This window comes from Chiloscyllium plagiosum, unplaced genomic scaffold (assembly GCF_037043375.1).
Source record: "Chiloscyllium plagiosum isolate Xiang-an unplaced genomic scaffold, Cpla_swu_hap1 HiC_scaffold_47, whole genome shotgun sequence".
Taxonomy (NCBI): domain Eukaryota; kingdom Metazoa; phylum Chordata; class Chondrichthyes; order Orectolobiformes; family Hemiscylliidae; genus Chiloscyllium; species Chiloscyllium plagiosum.
In genome coordinates, this window is record NW_028270185.1 from 12,298,855 (window position 1) to 12,322,887 (window position 24,033).

Consider the following 24,033-nt stretch of genomic DNA (forward strand, 5'->3'; position numbering starts at 1 on the left):
TGGATTAAGAAAGTGCTGGCAAAACTCAGGACTGGCTGCATCTGTGGAGGGAGAAATAGAGTTAACGTTTCAAGTCCAACACATTTCTTCTTTGGAATTTCCCCCCAACGTCAGCAATGAAAATCTCACTTCTCGATCTGGCACTTCCCAAGATGGGTGGATGAAGCTGGACCATTTTCCAGCTGTGGTTGCCTGTCCCAAGAAACTGCACATTGAATAAAGCAAACAGTTTAAAAGACTTGCTGGGTGTCAGAAGCATGTATCCTCTCTTTTTCTCACCCCTCTCTCTTCCCCCCCCCCCCCCTTCTCTCTCTCTCTTTTTCTCACTCTCTGTCTCACACATACACCCCTTACTCTTGAGGATTTTATTTTATAGTTACCTCTGGGACATGAGTGTCCTGGCTGGCCATATTTTAGTGCCAACCCTAGTTGCCCTTGACAAGGTAGTGATGAGCTACCTCCTTGAACTTCTGTAGGCCACATGCTATAAGTGGCAGTGGCCGACATCCAGCCTCAATAGAGCAGGTGGAGAATAAGGAATTTCTCAGGGCCCTGTCTTAGCAGTTTGTGGGGGGCAGAGAGAGAGCAATAGATGCCATTCCTCAAGCAGCCATGAATAAGTTGGAGGAGCAGCTTTTGATTTTTCTGACTGATCCTCCAGTCAGAGTTGTGCACTGAGTTCCTGCTGTCACTGAATACAGACCTGTAATTCTTATAAAATGGAGCTAGGAAGATTGGAATAGTTATTTAAAATGGTGTATTTGCAAGACCCAAATGGCAGAGGTCTTTCATCTGTGTTGTTGTCTCAGGACTTGGTTATGAGAACTGTTACCCACTTGAGTCAGAGCTGGGGAACTTTTTTTTTCAAGCTTCAAGCATTTCTTCAATTTGTCATTCTTTATTGTGCTTATTTATTTATGTTCATCCTTCCACTCTCAAATAATATATGCTAAAGAGCCCAGGGCAAGCATGTTCCAGTTTAATACGTCTCACTGGAGGGAGGAATCTTGTTGGGCGGTAATTCCGTTTGAGTGGCTGTGATTAACCAAGAGTTCAAGCTTATGTTGTTAGTGTCTAACTTAGGGACATCACAACAAATAGCCATGGCAACTATATTGAAAGATTGTTCCTAGTTGTCTTCCTTTTAAACAAAATATTGTGATAGTGAGCCCAGGATAGAAATATCCTACTGTGGTTTCCAGGTGCAGTAGATGCTTGCTTACACCCACCATTCACTAACTTCCCTTCCTGCAGGTTCTCTCCAGAGGTTTTGGGGATGCAGGCCAGCTCAGCATTAATCTGGTTGATCATTGAGGTGCTTGCTATCCTGCTCAGCCTCTACCTGGTCACGGTGAATACAGACCTCACTACTATTGACCTCATTGCCTTTGCTGGGTACAAGTATGTCGGGTGAGTCTGTGATGTTATTTTGATTTGGTTTGTTATTATCACGTATACCTAGTACAGTGCCAAGTTTTATGTGCAGTACAGGCAGATCATACCATTCAAAACTCGTAGGGTGATGGAGATGAGTGCGTTTGAGGGCATCTATGTTATCACGTTTAAGTGGTTTTGCAGTCATATGTAAAATGTGACTTCTTCCCCACAGGATGATCACTGGAGTCGTGGCTGGGCTGATTTTTGGAAGAACAGGATATTACATTGCTTTGGGCTGGTGCTGCATATCAATTGTGGTATTCATGGTGGGTTTTGTTATTTAACTTTTTCCCTGTTCACTTTATAACTAATTAACGTTTGCATTGAGAGATGATGGTGTTAACGACATTGGACTAGTAATCCAGAGGCTCTAGGGACAACCTTTCAAACCTCAACCTGGCAGCTCGTGGAATTTCAATTTGATTAATAAATACATAGTTTTTTTGAAGTTAGTTCTCGAGGTGGTTCATTTGGGAGAGAATATCTACCATCCTTACCCTGTCGTCCTGTGACACCAAACCCACATCAGTATGGTTGACCTTAACTGACCTAGCAAGCAACATAATTTAGGAGCAGTTATTGTTGGGCCTTGTCAGTAATGCCTACATCCAATGAAAAAATAGAATAAGAACAAGTAAGGAACATAAAAATCAAAGGACAAGTAGGCCATTTGGCATTTAAAGCTTGTTTTACTATTAAAAAGGAAAATTGCAGACCTGTTTGTGTTTCAAATTCCAAATTTCTGTGTACTTTGTTAACCTTGAGTCTGTTGCCTAAAATTAATCTATCTCCACCTTAAAAATATTCAATGACAACCCTGCACCCCGCCCCCACAAACTTCCTTCTGAGCCAGAATGTTCCAAGATCTCTGGGAGAAAATAAAACCCCTCGTGTCTGTCCTAAAAGGGTGACCCCTGACTTTAAAATGTGTTTCCTAGATCTGATTTTTAAAAAGCCCATTTCACCATGTCCTACCTTGAGGTACTGACTCTTTTGTTGTTACTATTCCAGAGAGCTAACACTCTCCCAGGGTACAATTCCAGGGATCCCTACTACCTGTGGGTTACAGAACCCCTTCTGTGAATGCTTCCTGCCATCTGACCAGTTTTTGGCATGCAGTTAATAAGGATATTGAACTGTGAAGGTCCATTCAACTGATTCTGACTTTATCTGACAACACTGCCTAACCCATGGGCACTGAGGCTAACTAGTTAACTGTTGCCACCTTGGCACTGACCTTCCTGATGTGGGCTGTACAAAATAATTGGACAGTGCACATGGCATCTGTGGATCCCTGACTTTTAAATACGTTTTTCAGATTCGAACATTGAGACTGAAGATTCTGTCTGAAGCTGCAGCTGAAGGAGTTCTGGTGCGAGGCACGAGGAATCAGCTACGCATGTACCTAACTATGGCAATTGCCGCAGTGCAGCCTATATTCATGTACTGGCTGACATTTCACTTGGTCAGATAGGGAAGCCTAACAACCTCTTTGATCCCTGGAAATTAAGGTTTAGGAGGTGGGGGTTTGTTACATCTCCAATCCCCCATTGCTGGGCTGAGTGGGGGAATTGTGGGAGGGAGGGGATTGGGGTGGGTGTTTTGGGAGTGAGTGCAAGACAGATATATTGCCCGAGATTCAGGCATGAGTTGGCCGTCTCCCACGGTGACAATGGAGAATGGAATCCAACTTAAATGGCAGGATTGTAAAACCACCTCCACAATTGGGAGAATGGCAATGGAGATGTGCCCATCAACCAGAGGGGCAGGTGGATAGAGGGCAGGGCATAACTTTCCCCAAGAGCAAAAGAGGGACACGCAGGACGGGTCCATCTAACTGAAGTGGTTGGGGGTGCTGGGTCATGGCTTCTCCCTGTGCAGATATTGAGCTGTTTCCCGCTGAGCTGCCTGTATAATCTGTAAACATCAGTCCATTGGTTGTTCTGTCCGTCCCAGATAATGACTCTGATCGGAAGCACAAACTGGACATTGCTGTTGTGGGGACTTTGTATGGTTTGCATGGGAATTTTTTAAATATCTATTTATAAATGCAAGGCAAATAAAATATCGAAAATATAATATCTTGTGTAAGTTGTTGGGTTTTTATTTGCTTCTACTGAAAAAAGGAAAAATAACTGCTACTCTTGACCAGGGATCTGTAGTATCCTAGAGTTCCACAAGACAGTTGGAGACCAACAGTGGCTTCCTGTCTCCACTATGCAGCAACTTAAAAGCGTTCTCATGCTGATCCTAGAACATGTCACCTTTCAGGGCCGAACTACAGACTATCACCCGGAACAGGAACTCTGAGGTCACCAACCACAGCTCTGCACAGGGCTTGAATCAAAAACCGCTGGTTGCTCCAAATTTCTTGAAGGTGAACAATTAAATCTGAGCCCATCTTATCAGGCAGTATATTTGAAATCCTAACCATTGAACAAAATGTTTTCGATATTCAAAATTGTTTTTCTCTCTGGAGTGAAATTAGGAAACAGTTCAAAACAAAGGGTGAAAGAAATTCAGAAATCTCTTCTGCACTGATTATTAAAACAGGCTCATGGATAAATGTCAGGATTGATTCTTGATCTGTGCTCAGTTCACGACTTGCAATGGAGTCCTGGCCTAAGTGTGAGCGATTATGGTTTCTGTTCTTCAGTTTATCACTTCTTGACTCCTACCAAGTGCTAACACGGAAACAGGTACATTTCAACAGGGGAGTACCTCATTCCACTCACTATTTTTCATTTGTAATTTCACTTAAATAGTGCATATCATATGACTGACCAAGGAGGAATTTACAGTCCCACTCAATCCTCAAGTCTCTACATCTACATTTTCCAACTGGTAGGGGTGTTGATATTGTGGCAGAAGTCAAAACCGTCCCGTTCAGACATGTTTGAACATGTTTGCAAGCAGGTGGAACTTGAACACAAGTTTTCTGGCTCAAAGTTAGGGACACTACATACCATTTCTAAAGAAAGTTGATAAAATGTTAAGTATTATTCATACATCACCAGCTGATGTACATTATTATCTCTGATGTGATCCTAGGGCTGTGCAGCTAAAATAGCTCAGTTGGGAGAGCATTTGACTGAAAATCTGAGCCTTCATGGTATAGTGGTATGTCCTTACCCCTGAACTGGGAGGGCTGAGTTCAAGACTCACCCTTTCCATGGTATTACAATGACATGCATAGTAATAACATCTCTGAATAGGTTGATTAGAAAATAGCATTGACTGAGGATCTAAAGATCCCTGACTCAGTATTGGTTTTCGGCAATAATTGTGCTAACAGTCTAGCACTAATTTGGCAATTGCCTTCAGTTAACAATGTGAGGAGTTTCAGTTCCTATAGAACCTATGGGTGCAGTGGCCGTGTCCATATCTCTTAAGCCAAAAGGCCCAGGTTCAAGTATTGTGTTGTAACATCTCTGAACAGAGTGATAAGATAATATCTGAAGAACACATCCTGACCAGAATTTTGAGGGGGCTCTTGTGGCATAACGGTAATGTCCATATTGCTGAGTTAGGGGGACTGAGTTCAGGTTCTATTGGCTCCAGAGGTGTATAATAACAGCTCCGAACAGATTGATTAGAAAATATGTCAAAAGCAAAAAAAAAGTAGTTCATGAATTCCTTCCAAAGCCTGTGAACTTTTAATGACTCCCATTCCAAAACTTTAACAACCTCTTAGCTGCATAGTTATACTGAATTACTAGTTCAGAGTGTTCTACCCCAGAAAGCTCATATGGCAAATAATACTGGCATTAATCTTATTCATACTCTTCTGTCCGTGTGACAGACAAGTGAAACACTTGAAACGTGTAGCCAAGGTTGCTGGAAATGGAGAGTTTGAGTTAGAAAGAGAGGCTGGAACCACAGCAGCGCAGGAGGTTGAGAGGTGACGTATAGAGGTTTATAAAATAATGAGGGGTATAGATAAGGTGAATGGCAGATGTATTTTCCCTGGGGTGGGGGATTTCAGGACTAGGCAGCCTACATTTAAAGTGAGAGGAGAATGATTTTAAAAAAGACATGAGGGGCAATTCTTTTACACAGACAGCAATTCATGTATGAAATGAACTGCCAGAGGAAGTGGTGGATGCAGGTACAATTAGTGTTTTGAAGGCATTTAGATAAGTGCATGAATAAGAAATGTTTGGAGGGATATGGGCCAAGGGCAGGGAGGTGGGACTACGTTAGTTTGGGATTATGGTCAGTATGGACTAGTTGGACCGAAGAGTCACACAGTATGGAAACAGACTTAATGATTTGCAGAGAATGAGGGTAAACCAGGAGAAACCTTGTTGCCTTATTACATTTTATTTGCACAATTGGCTCTGAGCTTGTTCAAAGGCACCTGTGGCATGCTGCACCTGAATAGTTTGAAATGTGAAATAATTGGCACAAATCTCTTTGCAACCAACACTCTGTTGTATGTTCTTCCAAGTAGGAGTTAAATGTATAACCTAATGGAACATAGCCAGTTAAATCAGCAGTGATTCGCCAGCTCCACTTGCATAATCAAGGCTGGCAGATCCTCTAATGCAAAACTGAGCACTTTGCAGGAGCAAGCAAACGAACTGATTATCCTTATATATAATCATTGCAAGATATTAAGCTTTATGAGAAAGCACCTTAAGATACCCCGACTTCTTGAATGGTACTATTTAACTAAAATCTCTTTTACGAAGTCAATGCCAGCACTAGCTTTTGTTTTGTGCCTGGGACAATGGTTGCAAGAGTATCACCACCCCACACAATCCTGACTCCACTCCACCATCAGGGATAACGTAGACTGTCCCATCACACACTCGCTTTGGGCTAAACTCTCTCAGCTGCACATTACTGTTATGCACTCTGTCGTACGGCCACAGCTGATACTTCAGACTCTTCCCTTGCTTGGCCACCAGGTAAATCTCAACAACAGTGTCCTCAGAGTAATTAGCTCCAGACACATTCTCACGTCGATAAAACAGCCCAGGAATATCAGGATCTGCTTCATGCAAGTCTTCTGATAGTTCACACTTCAATCCCAGCAATGCTCCTGTACAATGAACACAAGCAATACGTAAGCTGCTAAACAGCCAATAAGCATGAAGCAACCTGTTTGCATAAATATTTTGTGTGTCCCCATCATGGTCAAAAAGTCCCAAAACTATATTTTGACACTTCTTGAGCTAGATACAACCAAGTTCAACCATCTATCAAACTGTAAACCAACCAAACAACAATTAAATGGATTAATCTTCGGGCCTGTATAGGTCACCTCTACACAAGAAGCTGATCATTGTTTTTAATGCAACAGGCTAGTTTTGCTAAGAAATCTTGCAACAGGATATGGTAAAATAGTGTCTATGTTACTTTACTATTAAAGTGTAGCCTAGACCAGAGAAATGAGTTCAAATCTCACCACAGCAGCTTGAGAATTTGAATTAAATTTAGAAAACAAAAAAAACCTGGGAATTAAAACCCTAATTTGGTTCATTAATTCCTTCCATAAGCTACTGCTTTTATCAACGGCTGATCCCATTCTAGAATTTTAACAATCTCTTAGCTGCACAGTTGTATCAAATTACTAGTCTAGAGTGTTCTATCCCAGAAAGCCAGTTTGGTGAATGATAATCCTGGTGTCAATCTTTGCTCTGTCTTAATTCTAGGGTGAAATACTACATGCATGTATCTTCTAACTCAACCCTGTAGACAAGTGAAACCCCAATTAATGCCTACCATCTGCTTACATTTAATACACGATTATCACAGAGCAACTGTGGATAGGCCTTAAATGCCAAACTTGCCTGCTCACAATGCCCACAACCAAAGAGTTATTTTAATTTTAAAACATTGCTTAAAACTCCAAGAGATCTGCTAATGATATTAAATATCTTAATACATCCCTCGGAGTTCAATATGTGAACCTTCTATTTCAGCTTTAGTTAAAATTTCATTTAGTGTTCAACTCTCACCTGAAATCACTGCCCAGTGAGCTTTATGCCCTTTGCACAGGCAGGGCTCATGGTTGAAGTCTTCATCGTACCTTCCTATAGTTAAGGATTTGCCCCAATTAATTGTCAACCAGGTATGAGAGATTTTTTTTAGATTATCTACAGTGTGGAAACAGGCCCTCCGACCCAACAAGTCGACACCGACCCTCCGAAGAGCAACCCACCTCCCTACATTCACCCCTGACTAATGCACCTAACACTACGGGCAATTTAGCATAGGCAATTCACCTAAACTGCACATCTTTGGACTGTGGGAGGAAACCGGAGCACCGAGAGGAAATCCACGCAGACACGGGGAGAATGTGTAAACTCCATACAGACAGTTGCCCGAGGCAAGAATCGAACCCGGGTCCCTGGCACTGTGAGACAACAGTGCTAACCACTGAGCCACCGTGCCGCCCCTCTAATATGCTGCCAGGCTGGCTGAGGCCAACATTGGCATATGAAGTGCTGCCTTGGGCAACTTAGCACAGATCAATAATTTAACTTTGCGTCTTATGGCATATCTGACTGTACAATTGAGTTTTCCTATTAAAGCATTAGGGGAGTTGACAAGTGTGGGACAGAATTATACAGGTCAGGATGGTTCTAGGATCCATCCCCAATCTGTTCTGTTCCAGCTCAAACACTATTACCATCTTTATAAATGGCCTTGATGCCTGGGTGTAGGAGAAGAAATGTCAATCAGGGTTCCTTTTATTGACCCTTGCCCACTGAACTCTAGGTTTATTAAGGTTGGAATCAGCTAGGAGTCCTAGCTCTGATCACCATCAAATCACCCCTGGGTAAGGGACAGAGGGTATATCAGCCAGAGTTCCAGCTCCTGACCACTATCCAATAATTCCTATGTCAGAGGAAGAGTAAATCATGCAGAGTTCCAATGCCTGTTCACTGTCCAGCCTAGGAAAGTGCACAGCTGGAGGTCACAGGTAAGGCTGGGTCTAGAAAAATCAAACATGCATAATACATGTAAAATGGATATTGGGCGGGATTTGGGAGAACAGCCAGTGCCTAGAACTATTTTCAGCCCATCAGCTTCCTTAGAAATGAATGCTTGGACCAGGAGCAGGTTTCTCTTATCCAGGTAGCCCTGCAACCCTGCACATACATCTAACCAAAGGTCACTGATTTGCAGCCTGAGCCTGTACAGGAAGTGACTATCTTGAATATCAATGTAATTAGTTGTTGTAAGGATACGGTACTAATACAGGATAACCAGCAAGGAGGTGCTGCATTATTCTGGCTTTATTAGTTCCCATTAAGCCATCATTGAGTAGTTCACCATGACAATGGAAAACTTCCTTGGCCAGTTTCACCATGTTCGCACCTGGAATCAGATAAACAAAAATAACGTGTACAGGTATTTATTTATTGCACAACATTGCAAAACAATTTACAGACAATTAAATATTTTCAAAATTTAGTCCAGGTTGTAATACAGGAAACTTGATAGCTAACTTGAATACAGCAAGGCCCACAGCATCAATACATGATAGTTTGTTTCAGTGATAATGGTTGAGGAGTGAGCAATGTCCAGGATAATGGGTAACACTCGCGATCTCTTCACGTTATTAATGCCTTGGAGTTTTTTTTACATCTGCCAGAGACAGTAGTCAGGTCGTTGCCCTGAAGGCTCTCTGGCAGTGTAGCATTCCCTTCATTCTGCACCAATTTTGTGCTTAAAACTCTGGAACAGAACTTGAACTCACATCCTTCTGACTCAAGCAGGGGTATTATCCATTGAGCCATGACTGACCCTCAAAAGTGAGAGGACCGAAACAGGCTGCAGAGAAGGGAAGAGAACACAGACCAACAGGAGGCACAAAGTCAGCAGATATCTCACTATTGTACGTTACAAGATACCTGAAAACATCTCTCCTTGAACAGTGTAACCTTTGGCCTTCGCAGAGTCCACTATCTCATTCAGACCCTGCACTTCGCACAGATTCAGCAAATGTCCAGCCATCCACAGAGCCACCAGTCCACACCTGAAGCACAAGAAAATACAAGGAGCAGTGGTGATTGAGAAAGTGATCGCGGTTTACAGGCAGGAGAAAGGTCCACAGCACAGAGTGCAATCTCACATGCAGGCATGAGATGAGTGGTCTGTCAACCTGCTTTGGGAATTTGCTGAAGGTTGAATATTGGCTAGGACACAGGGGAAAGTGCCCACACTTGGCAGATTATGGGAGGCAGCATTTATAGGTGAGGGAAAAACAGGAAAACAGCCAGTGTTCTCTTGAAAGGTCATTGAACAGAAACATTAAATCCGTTCCGCCAGAGGTGATGTCTGACATTGCCAACATCTTCTATTTGTGACAGTATGCACCGATGTAGAGAAACCAGAATTAGATACTTACTGTGGACCATCCTGGATCAGCGAGGGGATGTATTTATTAATAAGGAGCCATTTCAAATCTTTACTGAAACTGGAAAAATAAGAAAATCAGAAAAAATTCTCAGCCATTGGAGAAGAATCCATCACTTGGTAGCAGGCTTGGGCTCTGATGTTAAACTGCAATAGAACATAGGCTGCACTGTTAACCTATAGTAACACATAGAGGATACATTGCTTTGTCTGTAATGGCGCAGTAACTTGGCCAAGTTATTAGCCTCACATTGTATAGACGGTGTTACAACCAAGTTTGGAGGGATGGAACAATATCTCTTTAGTCCCGCTTCCCCACTGGTCATAATGAATTTTAAATTTAACCAGGGTGGTGATGTGGCAATTCATTAGGCTTTACATTGTATTTAGCTTAGTGCTAGAAACAATTCAGCCAGCTTCTTTAGTTAACAAGTAATGTCTAGTTCATTACAAATAAAACATTTTTAAAGACATAGATGTAAATATCAAATGTGATTAAGACAGATCCCGTGGATTTCTCAACAATGACCTACCACTCCCCCCACGACGTTGGTCACTAAGTCTCATTAAAATTTCAAAAGCTGTTACGACTGTTCACATTTGAAGAAATGGCTTTCAAAGTACATCAAAAGCTGGTCCATCATGCACTGCCTCAAAGCTGCTCATTTTCTGGTGGCTCACCGTCTGTTCGAAGGGTGACACTCCCCTGCATTCTGGAAACTGCGTTCTAACATTGTCACAGGTGGCTATGTAGATAGCTAGTTTCATTAAGCTAGTGCTGCCCTGGATTTTATTTCCCTGAGCTCTAAAACTGGTCAATCGTACAAAGTATTACTTGTGGGTTTCCATAACCTTGTTTCTGACTGTATTGAAATATTAATGTCACATAAGCCCCTGGACTTCCCTGAAACCCAAACTCCAACATGTAGCTGTACCAACAATCTCCTAGAACTTCTTCCTGAGTTCTGACCACATCTGTGCTTGACTTCTCAGAGATGTTCTCAAGAAGCCATACTACACTTGAAATGTTAATCGTTTCTGTCTACAGATCATGGAAGCTCTACAGTGTGGAAGTAGGCCGTTCGGCCAATTGAGACCACACCAACCCTCCAAAGAGCATCCCACCCAGACCCTCCTCAATCCCTGTAACTCTGCATTTCCCATGGCTAATCCACCTGACCTACACATCTGGACACTATGGGCAATTTACCATGGCCAAACCACCTAAGTTGCACATCTCTGGACTGTGGGAGGTGACTGGAACCACCCGGCGGAAACCCATGGAGACATAGTCAGAACATGCAAACTCCACACAGACCTGAGGCCAGAATCGAATCCGGGTCTCTGGTGCTTTGAGGCAGTACTGCTAACCACTGAGTCACTCATATGCTGCCAGAACTGCTGGCTTTCTCACAGCACTTCCTGTGTTTGTTTCGAATTTTCAGCATCTGCAGTATTTTGCTTTTACTTAAATAACCGTGACCAACTTGGCTCGTATTTTCTAGGATTACATACCTGTCGAGTCTGCTCTGGACCAGCATCTTAACCTCCTCCCGCTCTCCAGCTACTGGTAATCGGTCTTGAGCAAGAATCTGATATAATTTCTTTCCGGATGGTTCAGAAGGAGGGGGCAGCAAGGATGGAGGGAGGGGAGGAGGAGGAGGAGGAGAGACTGACAAATACTTTGCACCATCAGATGTGTCACTGATGAGATTTTGCTCTGTTTCTTGTACCATTTCAAGGTGAAGGAGGTTGGACATGGCGGAAGCTCGTTTCTGACAGTCCACTATTTAATTTTCAGCTTTGACTTGATAAATTGGAGCATCTGTTTTCACAAGTTGCCTCAGTGATCTGTACATCAAGAGTCAGAGACACTCTTATGGTATTTGCCTTGGGAAAAAAAAATCAGTATTCACTTATCATTCCAGAAAATATTAGTCTTGCATATTTAATGGGGGAGCTATGGTAGGGACAGAGATGGGGTGAGTAGTGGAGGATTTGGGAAAGACACAGTCGGGAGCAATGAAGATGTGTTGAGGGAAACGTGGAGGATGGACACAGAATAACTGTGCGTAACAGTCAGCTATTTAAGAAAATCTATGTAAGCTCCATCAGGAAATCACAGACCAGTTACTATCTGCTGTCAATACCAGTTACTATCTGCTGTCAATAGTTTGTTTGAGCCCACAAATTCAAAATGACTGAGCATCAGAGAGAGCCAGCGCAGATTTGTAAAGAGTTGGGTAGCAGGGAATGGTGCTAGTTGTGGCAAGGTCTGAATTTGCAGAAAAAAAATGACATGGAAGAGTGTGTACAGAGTATTTGGGGTCTGAGTCAGTTGAGGCAGACCTGTATGGGATATGGGGTAGTTTGGCGATGAAGTAATTAGGGAATGGGATGGTTGGGTGGAGAAATAGTAGTTAGGCAAGGGGTTGATTAGGGTGGATTAGAAAATGAGATGATTGAGGGATGGGGTAGTATGCGGAGGTGTTAGGGATGTTTGGGGTTGTATAACTGGGTAGAGTGGAGTGGTTGGGGTATTGTGATGAGATGGCATAGTTGGGGGTAAGGTGAGGTTTTTGGTGTGGGATTGGTTTTGTGCAGTTTGGGGAGGAGGAAATTGATGGATGGGACAGTTGGGTAAGATGGTGTTTGGGGTGGGATTGGAGTTGTGTGGCTAGGAAGAGGTAGGGTGTTTGGAGATGAGGTAATTGGGATCAAATAATTTTGGGGGATTTGGAGTTTGGAAGAGGGGTGGCATTGTTGGGCTGGGTAGGGGGAGTTGGAGTGATTTGGGGTTGTATGGGGAGAGGTTGGGATGAGGTAATTGAAGAATGGGGTAGTTGGGGCAAGATGGATTTTGACAATTGGAGGTGCAGAGAGGGGTTGGTTGGTAGTGAATTGGGGTACTTTTTGAAAGGATTGGGATGAGGTAATTGAGGGATGGAGTAGTTGGGGGGGTGAGATGATTGGGGCAAGGGGTTGGGATAGGTAACCAAATAATGAGGTAGTTGGTGTGAGATGGTTTTTGGGGATTGGAATTGGGGAAGAGGGAATGGTTGATGTGGGTTCGGGTACTTTGGGGAAGGGTTGGGATGAGGTAATTGAAGAATGGGGTAGTCGGGGTGAGATGATAGGAGCGAGGGGTTGGGATAAGGTAACATAATAATGGGGTTGTTGTGGCAAGATGATTTTTGGCGATTGGAGTTGGGGAGAGGGTTGAGGTGAGAATGTGTTGCTGGAAAAGCGCAGCAGGTCAGGCAGCATCCAAGGAACAGGAGAATCGACGTTTCGGGCATAAGCCCTTCTTCCTGAAGGGCTTATGCCCGAAACGTCGATTCTCCTGTTCGAGAGGGTTGAGGTGGTTGTGCTGGGGGGTAGTTGGAGTGAGTTGGGGTAGGGGTTGGGATGAGTTAATTGAGCAATGGAGTAGTTGGGGTGACATGGTTTCTGGCAATTGGAGTGGGTTGTAGTAGTTTGGGGAGGGGTTGGGATAAGATAATTGAGGGATGGGGTAGTTGGGGTGAAATGGTTTTTGGGGATTGGAGTTGGGGAGAGGGTTGAGGTGGTTGGAGTGGGTAGGGGTAGTTTGGGTAAGGGTTGGGATGAGGTAATTGAGGGGTGGAGTAGTTACACTGAGTTTTTTGGGGATGGTGGTTGGGGAAGATGTTGGGGTGAGAATATTGACAGGAGATAGGGAGAGGGTTGAGGTGGTTTGGGGAGGTAGTTGAGGGATAGAATAGTTGGGGATGGATTGCGTGGGACAGGGGAATGAAGTAATTGGGGGAATGGGTGGGGTATTTTCGGAGAGTAATTAGAGAGGGGAGGAGGACGGGGAATCTCTGACCATCTGGAACATTCCATCCCTCAATTCTCCCTCTCGTGATTGGCCAGAATGGATCGGCCCACGTCTGATTGACACTTGTCCAGTCCAATCAGTTCGCTCCGAGCGGGTCCGTGCCGTTGAATGGGTCCTTGGGGTGAGGGATTCAATGGTTCCCTGTCCCTCTCTGTCTGTCTATCTCCCCCTCCCCCTCCACCATCCGGGTCCTGGGAGTCTCCCGCCTTCGCCTGATTGATGGAACTGCGGACCAATAGGCGAGCGCTTCGCTCCATGGCTGGCCAATGGGGGTTGGCCGCGGGGCGAATGGGCGTGACATGCGGCGGTGCGCGCGCGCGCTGCTAGCGGTTAGAGCCCGCGACCATCCGCCGCCATCGTTTAGCCGTTGGGGCTAGTGGCAGCCCGCTGACTGACCCAGCAGTCCCGTCCGGGAGGGGGCTCGCATCGCATCGCATCGCCCGCTCTTGAAAGCCACGATCTCACCCGGTTCGTACGGAGCAGCCTGGGGAGTAAGGGCGCTGAATGTTCCGCCGACGGGCGGTAGCTTCCGGTTCACGGTCGGTGGACGAAAAGAGAGGGCAAAGGGAGGAGGGGCAAAGGGGAGAGAGGAGGGGCACAGGGGTGGCACATGGAGAGGGGGGGCCACAGGGGAGGATACATGGGGAGGGGGGGCACGTGAGGGGGAGCACGTGGGGAGGGGGGGACACATGGGGAGGGGCGGCACGTGAGGGGGAGCACGTGGGGAGGGGGGACACATGGGGAAGAGGGGCACATGGGGAGGGGCGGAGGGGGGGCACGTGGGGAACAGGGGGAGCACGTGGGGAGGGGGGGACACATGGGGAGAGGGGGCACGTGGGGAACAGGGGGAGAGTGAGTTATGAGTAAAGAGAGCAGGGTGTTAAAACAAAAAAGGAGGGATAAATGGGCAAGGAGGTTAACTCAAGTGGGTGGGCATCTAAGGATACAGGGTATGCCATTGGAGACAGATGAGAAATTTCTTCACCCAGAGCTTGGTGATCCTGTGGAATTGTCTGTTATAGAAAACAATTGAGGCCAAAACATTGTATGGTGTAAAAAAAAAATGGGTTGGGTATAGCATTTGGGGCTAAAGGGATCAAAAGATCTGGGAGGAAAGCAGGGACTGGCTGTTGAGTTGGATGATGAGAGAGCTGAAAAATGTGGTGTTGGAAAAGCGCAGCAGGTCAGGCAGCGTCCAAGGAGCAGGAGAATCGACGTTTCGGGCATGAGCCTTTCTTCAGCAAGAGAGGGTGAGGAAAGGGCTGCCATTTTTCTTGGAGAGAGGGTGGGGGATGCTGCTCTGTTTATTGGAGGCAGAATGTGGGTGAAGAGATTGTGGAGTTACCTTTTCTAGGGAAGGAGGAAAAGGAAGGGGAATAAGCTCTCTTAACTCGGGGATGTAGGAGGTGTGCTCGAGTTGTCCTAGCTTTAGGGGAGTTTAGCAACATAGCCACAGTGCTTACATTTCTACCATTTATAGGTGTACCTTGTGCTGCAGTTATTTGAAGCTGGGAGCAGTGTTAGCGATGCATTGAGTAATCTTTTGTCGGCTCTGATTCTATATAGTAACCACATGACATGCTGAGCAGTATTTCCTCTAAGACCCACGTGTGTGAGTACACCGTGATGTTCTGTGCACAGTGATTGGTGTCGGTATGTTGATCGTGACGTTGACTTACAATTTTAAAAGTGCACAAGTTTTGGAGGTGCATGCAGCCATTAAGAAAATTAGGGAATGTGGTGCTGAGCCACTTAAGGGTATTCAGTCAGAGCTACTTAGTTGGTACATGAGTCTGTTGGTGGTGGAGTTCCCTTCCCTGAAGAGCGACAGTTAATAGGTTAAATTTAACTGATCATCCTTGAAACAGGATCATAAAACGTTTCAGATTTATTGAATGTCACAGCTTGCCATAGTTGATTTTGAGTTCATGATCTCTGATTTGGGTTGAGCACTGTGACATTTTCCCTAATTAAATTAGTGACAACTATGAAACTGACTTTCGTTGTGTTTTGTTTCTCTCAGCTTTGAATTCTAGTTAGTCCAAGGGTAGAGCCATGTCTGTTCAAGAGGCCCGTCCAAACCACACTATCTACATCAACAATCTGAATGAGAAGATCAAGAAAGATGGCAAGTATTCGGGAGTCGTTCTGGGTCAGCAATGTGTTGGGGTGAGGCAATAAATGCTGGTCCAGTCAACAATGTGTATTTACCATAAATGAATTTTAACATCTATTCCTTATCCCTCACATTTGTTTAGATTCTTAAAGCAGATTTCCATCAACTATCCCTGTGGTGGCAAATTCTGGCAATTCACAACTTAAATTTTTCCCAACCCCTCTTTTTAATTATTAATAAGTAGCATACATGATCACTTGTTTTGGAGTGCTCAATGATTGTATACAATGTCTTGTTATAGAGTTCTTGCCCGTCTGTGGCACAGAAACCGATCCTTTGGCCCAACTCTTCCATGCCGACCAAGTTTTCCAAACTCAACTAGTCCTATTTGCCCATATTCCCCTCAACCTTTCCTATTTATGTACCTGTCCTCTGGCAGTTCAATCCATGTACAAACTACCCTATGTGTAAAAAGTTGCCCCTCAGATCTCTTTTAAATCCAACTGTTGTCCATTTTGTTGAATTTCTTTCAAATGATAAAGATTATAATGTTAAAAATGCCATCTCCTAAACTTTCCCTTCAGTTTCATAGAGAAAAGAGCTCCAGTCTGTTCAGTCTTTCCTAAAGCAAACATATCAATTACAGCGGATAGGCCACTCAACTCTTCCAGTCTGTTCTACATTTCAGTAAGATCATAGGTGATCTGATAACTCCACTTTGCTCACTCATAATATTCTGTCTCCAGATATGGTCTCCCCAATGCCTTGTATAACTGAATTATACCCTCCTATGTTTTGTAATTATAAGTAAATCTTATTTGAACTCTCTGTGGTGTTCTTGTTATAAGTTGACTGGGCTGTGCACAATATGACATCGCGAGTGTACCACTACTTTCTTTCAAGCACATTTACTAAACATTCATGAACTTGAATTGTGGTTTCAAGTTCATGTTCAGGTCTGGCTGCAATTATACTTGTGGCTAGATTAAAACTGAAGTTGATTGTCTTATATTTCTTTTTCTAGAGTTGAAGAAATCGCTATATGCCATATTTTCACAGTTTGGTCAGATTCTGGACATCCTTGTCTCCAGGAATTTGAAAATGCGAGGCCAGGCCTTTGTGATCTTCAAAGAAGTCAGCAGTGCTACAAATGCGCTGAGATCAATGCAGGGTTTTCCCTTCTATGATAAACCAATGGTGAGCACTATAGAGTTCTTTGTCCTACGGTCTGTACTATAACATGACATTAGTGTTTGTGCTTCTTGACTGATCTGTGTTCCACTGCAGTTAGGCTATGACTGATCTGAGCATGATCAATTTGTAATCCAGAGATGGGCTATTTGGTCCTACAGTTCAGGCTATTTGGTCCTACAGTTCAGGCTAAATGTTGTGTTTCATGAGAGTCTACTGGTCAGGAAAAAAAATTACATTCCAGGCAGGGCAGTTCTGATTTTGCTCATTTGTGTATCTATTCATTAGGGCAAATTCAGGAGTACCGAATCTCAAACCATCACAGCAAGATATGTTGTGGGCGAAAAGGATGATTAGTTGTCTTGTCCCTATAGTAAAAGTTGTGTTACGCATGAAATTTGGCTGCCTGGTACTTGTGTTGATGAATTCAAGATGGAAATCTTTGGCATTGGGTTTCTCTCTTCCGCAGTATTCTAATTCTGTACAGCTGGAAAACTCTGTTGTGTGAAGGATTTCTTTTTGGCTGAAAAGCAGCTTAAAAGTCTCTCTCTCTGCAACTGTAGAGGCCAGTCAAATCTAATGTTCTGTATATTAGTTTTTTATGTTTTCTACACGCTCTCATGGGGTAACCTTTGTGGAAATAACACATGAAGTTTCAGTGATGTGACACTTTCCCCTTGTCCACAGCGGATTCAATACGCAAAGACTGATTCCGATATTATTGCCAAGATGAAGGGCACCTATGTGGAACGTGACCGGAAGAAGGAGAAGAGGAAAGTAAAGGCACCCGAGCCTTCTGGTAACAAGAAGGCTTCAGCACCCCCGACAGCTAACGCAGTTCCCCCTCCTGTCTCAGTATGTATGATTTGTCTCTGGACTGCTTTTGTAGAAGGAGAGGACTGCAGATGCTGGAGATGAGTCAAGAAGCGTGGTGCTGGAAAAGCACAGCCGGTCAGGAAGCGTCCAAGAAGCAGTAGAGTCGGCATTTTGAGCTTATGCTCGAAACGTTGACTCTCCTGCTCCTTGGCTGTGCTTTTCCAGCACCACGCTTTTTGACTGCTTTTGTAGAGAACTACATCTGTGTGCAAATTGAATGGAAATGAAGTAACCTTTCCTTAATCAGGGAAGGGGAATAGCACATATTTGGTGAGTTCTGAGACCTTTATGTCAATCTGCAGTCCTTCCTACTAATTTAATTTGAGGTGTTTTCATTTACTGTTGCGCTCAACCAACTAACCGAGGGCATCCAGGTCAGCTGGTATTTGGTGTCCTGTCTACTTCCTGTTCTCTCTCACTTTCCAAATGAATTTTACTTGAGCCAACTGATATGTTGAAAATTGGTTATGAGGAACATTCCCTACTAGATTTTTGGGCTTCACTTGTCTTTCTATGACAACATTCTGTTTAATCTTTCCAATTAAATAAATCTGTCTTACTGTTAACTTTTTTGTTAATTTTTTTGGGATTGGTTTTCCCATCTGTACAAGAGAAGCCAAAGTTAATCCAAACATTAGTTTGCCAGGTTTTCATTTGGCCCTGCTTTCCTTTTTTACTGTTGTGGTTCCTCCCATCCCCTGGGTCAGTCGCTGGCGACAGAAATTTGTGGTTGGGAGAACGAAGGAGAGAACTGGGGGGTAGTTTCAGCGTTTAAATAGAATGCCCCTTAGCTCAATCAGTGACTATCTTCAGTTCCATGGAATCCCTGCTGTTTGACCCCAAACATTGTCAAACTCCATTTTTCACTCTACTTTCAGTCTTGCCTTTCGACTCCTTTGTTGTTGAGATTTACATTAAAGACATTTTCAAGATTTAACAGTCTTACTGAAACATAGACCCTGAGGGGATTTGGTAGGTTTGATTCTGAAAAGCTGTTTCTCCTTGTGAACAGACTGGATCTAGGCGATATAGTTTACTTTTGTGTCTCACTTAAGTCAGCAAGGTGATGTCTGCTAAGATTTAATTCACTCTCTTTTGACTTTTGTGAAAATTCTCTGCAACATGCTGAGTGTCAACAGCAATTGCAGTTGGTTCTTGACCATTGTGTCGAATTCATTGACTGGTTCCATAAAGCATTGTATGTTTATTTGGTGTTTGTTTGTCCTAGGGCATGCCCATGATGAGCCAAGCCCCACGGATGATGCCAATGCCAGGACAGCCTCACTACATGCCCCCACCAGGGATGATGCCACCACCTGGTATGGCCCCTGGACAGATGCCACCAGGTTCCATCCCTCCTGGCCAGATGATGGCTGGACAAATGCCACCACCAGCTCAGACAGTAAGTATTTGGTTGATAAGGTAGCTGAAATGATGTTAGAGCTGTTGTTGTACTCCTCCCTCTAGTAATTGTAATCAACTGGATGAAAGCTTGCTAGCTTCCTCCTGAATACTCAAGAAAAGTGCTTGGTTCATGGGTACCCTTGTTGCCCAAGAAACTCTGTCCTCTATGGGATTTGTAATTGGTGAGTTAGGTGAAATGATTGGGCTGTGGTTTATTGTTGCTACCAGTATCTCTTAGCAATTCAGTGGCTAGCAGCTGCTGAACTGAATCAGGGTGTAGCTTTCAGAGCACAACAATTAGGAACATAGGGAGAGGAACTAGGCCATCTGTCCCTCAAGCCTGTTCCACCATTCATTAGATCATGGCTAATCCATCTCAATGTCAACTTCCTGCATTCTCCCCATATCCCTTGATGCTTTTAATATGTAGTGTATGAATCACTCTGTATTGGGTATAGAGAGAATTGCATATGGTGCCTCTCTTTGGGACCAAGTGATATGTATATGTGCTGCTGGTAATTGAGTGACACGAGGGGTTGGTAAGTGTTTGTGATGTGGCTGTGTTATTATTGCAAAGACTTTTATACCACACTCTTTAACTGCCATCCCTCTGGTTTCCAGGTGCCTGAGAATCCACCCAATCACATCCTTTTCTTAACCAACCTGCCTGAGGAGACCAATGAGCTAATGCTATCCATGCTTTTCAACCAGTAAGTATGAAGGAGTGGGAATCTTGACTCTTGGAATGGGGGGTTGATACTGAGTAAAGATGCTGCTCGGGGCTGGAGTAAGTAACAATCATGTCAAGCAATAACCATCTCCCATAAAAGACAATCTAATCAACGCCACTTGACATTCATTGGTATTCCATCATCGAATCCCTGGTTATCTACATCCTTTCAGTTACCATTGACCAGAAACTCAACTGAACACAACATATAAACCTACTGCTGCAAGTGCAGGTCAAAGGCTAGGAATCCTACTTCCTGACTCCCCAAAGCCTGTCAACCATGTACAAGTTAGAAGTGTGAAGGAATACTACTCACTTGCCCAGATGGATATTGCTCAAACGGCATTCGAAGCTTGATACAGTTGAGGACTGGACTTGAATAAAGCATTTGATAAATTTCAAAATGGTAGACTAGTGAAGTTAGATCACATGGGATTCAGGGTGAGCTAGCCAATTGGATACAAAATTGTTTTTACGGCAGGAGACAGAGGGTAGTGATGACGGGTTTTTTTTTACCTAGAGGCCTGTGACCAGCAGTGTTCCACAGTGATTGGTATTTGAATCCACTTGTGATTTTTAAAAAATGATTTGGATGAGAAATTTTTAGATAAAATTTTGGTTGAGTTTGGAAGGTGCTGTTTTAAGGATCTTCAGTGAATTTCGGCAGTGCATCGTGTAGATATTAGACACTGCTCCAACTGATTGACAGTGGTGGTGGGAGTGGATGCTTGTCAACATGATGCCAATCAAGTATTTAGATAAAATCTCAGATGACCTTTCTCACTGTCCACTGTACCACTAATTTAGGTGTCATCAGCAAACATACTAACCAAGATTACAAAGTGATCTTGATCAGTTGGACCAACTGGCTGAAAAGTGGTAGATGGAGCTTAATTTTGATAAATGTGAGATGTTACATTTTAGTGAAACAAACAAAGGCAGGACTTTTATAAATAATGATAGGGCCCTAGGTAGTTATGTAGAAGAGAGGCGTAGGGGTTTGGGTGCATAATTCTTTGAAATTTGAGTCACATGTAGACATGGTGATTTAAGATTGTTTAGTATGTTTGACGTCATTGCTCAGACCTTTTGAGTATAGGAGTTAGGGCATCATGTTGAGGGTTTAAAGGATGTTGGTGTGTCCAGTTCTAGTCATCCTGAACAGGAAGGATGATATTAAATTGGAGTGTGTTTAGAAAAGATTTACCAGGATGTTGCTGAGATTGTAGGTTGAGTTATAAAAATGGGTTGGATAGGCTGGGATATTTTCACTGGAGTATAGGAGGTTGAGGACCTTGGAGGTTTATAAAATAACGAGGGGCATGGGTAAAGTGAATAGCAAAGATCTTTTCCCAAATGTGGGGCAGTTCAAACTCTGGACATATGTTTAAGGTGAGAGGAGAAAAATTTTAGAAGGATATAAAGTGCAACTTGTTTTGGTTTTGTGTGGAATGAACCGCCAGAGAAAAGTGGTGGATGTGGGTTCAGTTACATTGTTTAAAAGATATTTGGATAAGTTCATGAATAGGAAAGGTTTGGATCGATAAGGGCCAAACTCGGGCAGTTAGGACTAGTTTGGGAACATGGTCAGCATGGAATAGTTGGACCAAAAGTCCCATTTCCATGTTGTATGACCCTATGGCAAAGCAGCCTGCTTGATTGGCACCATGATGACAAGCATCCACTCCCACCACCATTGACAATCAGTTGCAGCAGTGTCTAATATGTACATGATGCACTGCCAAAATTTACTGCAGATCCTTAAAACAATACCATCCAAACCCACAACCACTTGTACCTGAAAGTTTAAGGGCAGCCAGTTTATTGGGATACCATCACCTGCAAGTTCCCCTCCAAGCCTCTTACCATCCTGGTTTGGCAATATATCACTGCCATTGTGTTAAAGCATTCTTCTTACACCCCCCCCCCCCCCCACCACCACCTACCCCCAAAACAATGGTGGTCTCTCTACAGCAGTTCAAGGAGGCAGCTGCCACCACCTCCAAAGAATTGGGGTTATGCAATAAAAGCGTGAATAAATAATTTTATAGAATTATTTCAACTTTTTGTTCTCCATACTGTGTGGTCTGGTTAGGGAGTATATTCTGTGAAGATCTAATTTCCTGAGTGAGCAGTGGATTTATCCCACTGCCATTGGTTTGTTGGGAAGGGTGATGAGTTTCACTGTAAGCTCTCTGGCTTCTGGGAACAGTTGCATGTTGCTCAAACCTGGAGAAATAGGGTTAAAGGTCAACCTTCCAAAAACAGCGCAAACCTCTTTGGGTGGGGGCATTAATATATTGGTTAAGAACCACTCAGTCTCATGTAGTGTAAACCCTTTTTAAGTTCATGGGATGTGGCTGTCATTGACAAGAGTGCCACCTGTCTCTAATTTACCTTGAAGGTGATGAGCCACTGCCTTGAACTGCTGCAGTGCACGTCATTGAGATACTTCACAATGATGTTAGGGAGAGGGTTCCAGTATTCCAGTGGGGGAGCGCCAACATAGTTTCAAATCAGGGTGGTATGTGGTTTGGGGGGGCACTTGAGGGAGTGCTGTTGCCACATATTGCTACCTTTGTCCTTCTGGATTGCAGAGGCCACTGGTTTGGAAGATGCTGTTGAAGGAACCTTAGTGAATTTAATACCTGTGACAAGCACTTATCACAAGTTGGTCGGGAAGGTACACTCTTTAAGTTGTAAGTTTGCTCGCTGAGCTGGCAGGTTTGTTTTCAGACATTTCATCACCATGCTAGCTAACATCAGTGAGCTTCCAGTGAATTGCTGGTGTTCTGTCTGTTTTAGGGCCTTGAGACCCTATACCAACAACCAGCAAAATGAATGTCATTTACAAAATACCCTGTAAGAACTGTAACAAACACTACAGCAGACAGGCAGTCAGAAAACTAGCCACCAAGATACACAAACACCAACTAGCCACCAAATGTCATGACCCACTATCATTAATACCCTTGCATTCAGACGAGGGAGAATACTGCTTCGACTGGGACGACACCCATCCTAGGACAGGCTAAACAGAGGTTTGCATGGGAATTCCTCGAGGCCTGGCATTCAAACTGGAACTCCCATCAATAAGCACATCGATTTGGACCCTATTTACCAACCTCCTGAGAAAAGGAACCGGAAATGATATCCCCCATTTTAAAATACTAAGACGCACAAATAGAAACTGGACAGAACATCAGTGCTTCACCAGAAGCTCACTGTTACCTAGCATGGTGATGAAATGTCTGAGAACAAACCTGCCAGCTTGGTGAACAAACTTCCAACCTGAGCTACAAATCTCAAAAATCGCAGGTACACTCTGCTTCAAACCCCCCAACCATGTGCTGATCAGACTTTCTCTGTATTTCCTCAGATTCCCTGGATTTAAGGAAGTCCGTCTGGTACCTGGTCGTCATGACATTGCCTTTGTGGAATTTGATAATGAGGTCCAGGCTGGGGCAGCACGTGATGCGCTTCAGGGATTCAAGATCACACAGTCGAATGCAATGAAAATCTCCTTTGCAAAGAAATGAGGGGTCAGGATGATTGAACTGGTTATTTCTGGCTTTATTTTCAAAAGCTGTTTTGTTTTTTTTTTAAATTGTGGGTAATTGGCCTGTATTAGATTTTTAAAGTTCTGATGCTTCAGGTAAGTGTTAAGTGAGCAGACTCGTTGGCTTTGCCCTGCCCATTGGATCACTGTTCATGCCCAAGTGATGGATTCTCCCCCTTGTCCTATTCCTGGGTCCATCAAATTAAAATTAATTCATTTGCCCTTTTTTAATAATGTCAGAAAGCAAATTATGGCCTCCTCCTAATGAGAGAAGAATGAATTCTAAATCTCCATTTATGTTATTACTTGGCATTTGGCTGGCCCTGTTTGGCTACATTTTTGCGTGAATGTGTCTGACAGGCTGAGGCAAGCAACAGTTTGGTTTAATCACACGGTGTAAGAAAGCTCTTCACCCAGAGTCTCCGTGACATTGCACCTGGAGCTTTCAAACTTTACTGAAACAACACAAATAAATTTTTTTTATATAA

At 43.7% G+C, this 24,033-nt stretch overlaps 3 protein-coding genes across 10 annotated transcripts in view; 2 read left to right on the plus strand and 1 right to left on the minus strand.

Moving 5' to 3' along the window:
• The window catches only part of yif1b (Yip1 interacting factor homolog B (S. cerevisiae)), a 12,772-nt gene extending 9,256 nt beyond the window's left edge, over positions 1–3,516 (plus strand). For all 3 annotated transcript variants that reach the window (XM_043680910.2, XM_087983916.1, XM_043680911.2), the window contains 3 exons: positions 1,255–1,410; positions 1,610–1,703; positions 2,756–3,516. In XM_043680910.2, the coding sequence (XP_043536845.2) occupies positions 1,255–1,410; positions 1,610–1,703; positions 2,756–2,911 (406 nt within the window). In that variant the 3' untranslated portion in view covers positions 2,912–3,516. The remainder of the gene's footprint in view (positions 1–1,254; positions 1,411–1,609; positions 1,704–2,755) is intronic.
• On the minus strand, positions 854–14,207 carry actmap (actin maturation protease). Of its 3 annotated transcripts, none has more exons than XM_087983914.1 (7): positions 14,135–14,207; positions 11,326–11,700; positions 9,803–9,871; positions 9,306–9,430; positions 8,640–8,769; positions 7,404–7,474; positions 854–6,484 (listed from the first exon to the last, which is right to left on the minus strand). In XM_087983914.1, exons 2-7 carry the CDS (start codon positions 11,568–11,570, stop codon positions 6,144–6,146), a joined length of 981 nt encoding a protein of 326 aa, XP_087840040.1. In that variant the 5' UTR covers positions 11,571–11,700; positions 14,135–14,207; the 3' UTR covers positions 854–6,143. The 3 variants fall into 3 exon arrangements, with proteins under 3 accessions (XP_087840040.1, XP_087840038.1, XP_087840039.1); XM_087983912.1 differs by having other exon boundaries at positions 14,066–14,207; XM_087983913.1 differs by lacking the exon at positions 14,135–14,207 and adding an exon at positions 13,658–13,796.
• snrpa (small nuclear ribonucleoprotein polypeptide A) lies at positions 13,999–24,033 on the plus strand. Of its 4 annotated transcripts, none has more exons than XM_087983917.1 (7): positions 13,999–14,137; positions 15,693–15,797; positions 16,810–16,982; positions 17,664–17,831; positions 19,081–19,254; positions 19,878–19,966; positions 23,366–24,033. In XM_087983917.1, exons 2-7 carry the CDS (start codon positions 15,725–15,727, stop codon positions 23,523–23,525), a joined length of 837 nt encoding a protein of 278 aa, XP_087840043.1. In that variant the 5' UTR covers positions 13,999–14,137; positions 15,693–15,724; the 3' UTR covers positions 23,526–24,033. The 4 variants fall into 4 exon arrangements, with proteins under 4 accessions (XP_087840043.1, XP_087840044.1, XP_087840045.1 ...); XM_087983918.1 differs by having other exon boundaries at positions 14,015–14,160; XM_087983919.1 differs by having other exon boundaries at positions 14,063–14,208.

Bases quoted from the DNA above. Each gene is read 5' to 3' on its own strand.
- actmap (XM_087983914.1), bottom strand. From the start codon at position 11,570: ATGTCCAACCTCCTTCACCTTGAAATGGTACAAGAAACAGAGCAAAAT. The intron at 8,770-9,305 runs GTATCTTGTAAC...ATCTGATTCCAG, and splicing joins TCAAGGAGAGATGTTTTCAG to GTGCGAACATGGTGAAACTG. The intron at 6,485-7,403 runs GTGAGAGTTGAA...TTCATTGTACAG, and splicing joins TCACTGGGCAGTGATTTCAG to GAGCATTGCTGGGATTGAAG.
- snrpa (XM_087983917.1), top strand. From the start codon at position 15,725: ATGTCTGTTCAAGAGGCCCGTCCAAACCACACTATCTACATCAACAAT. The intron at 17,832-19,080 runs GTATGTATGATT...TGTTTGTCCTAG, and splicing joins CAGTTCCCCCTCCTGTCTCA to GGCATGCCCATGATGAGCCA. The intron at 19,255-19,877 runs GTAAGTATTTGG...TCTGGTTTCCAG, and splicing joins TGCCACCACCAGCTCAGACA to GTGCCTGAGAATCCACCCAA.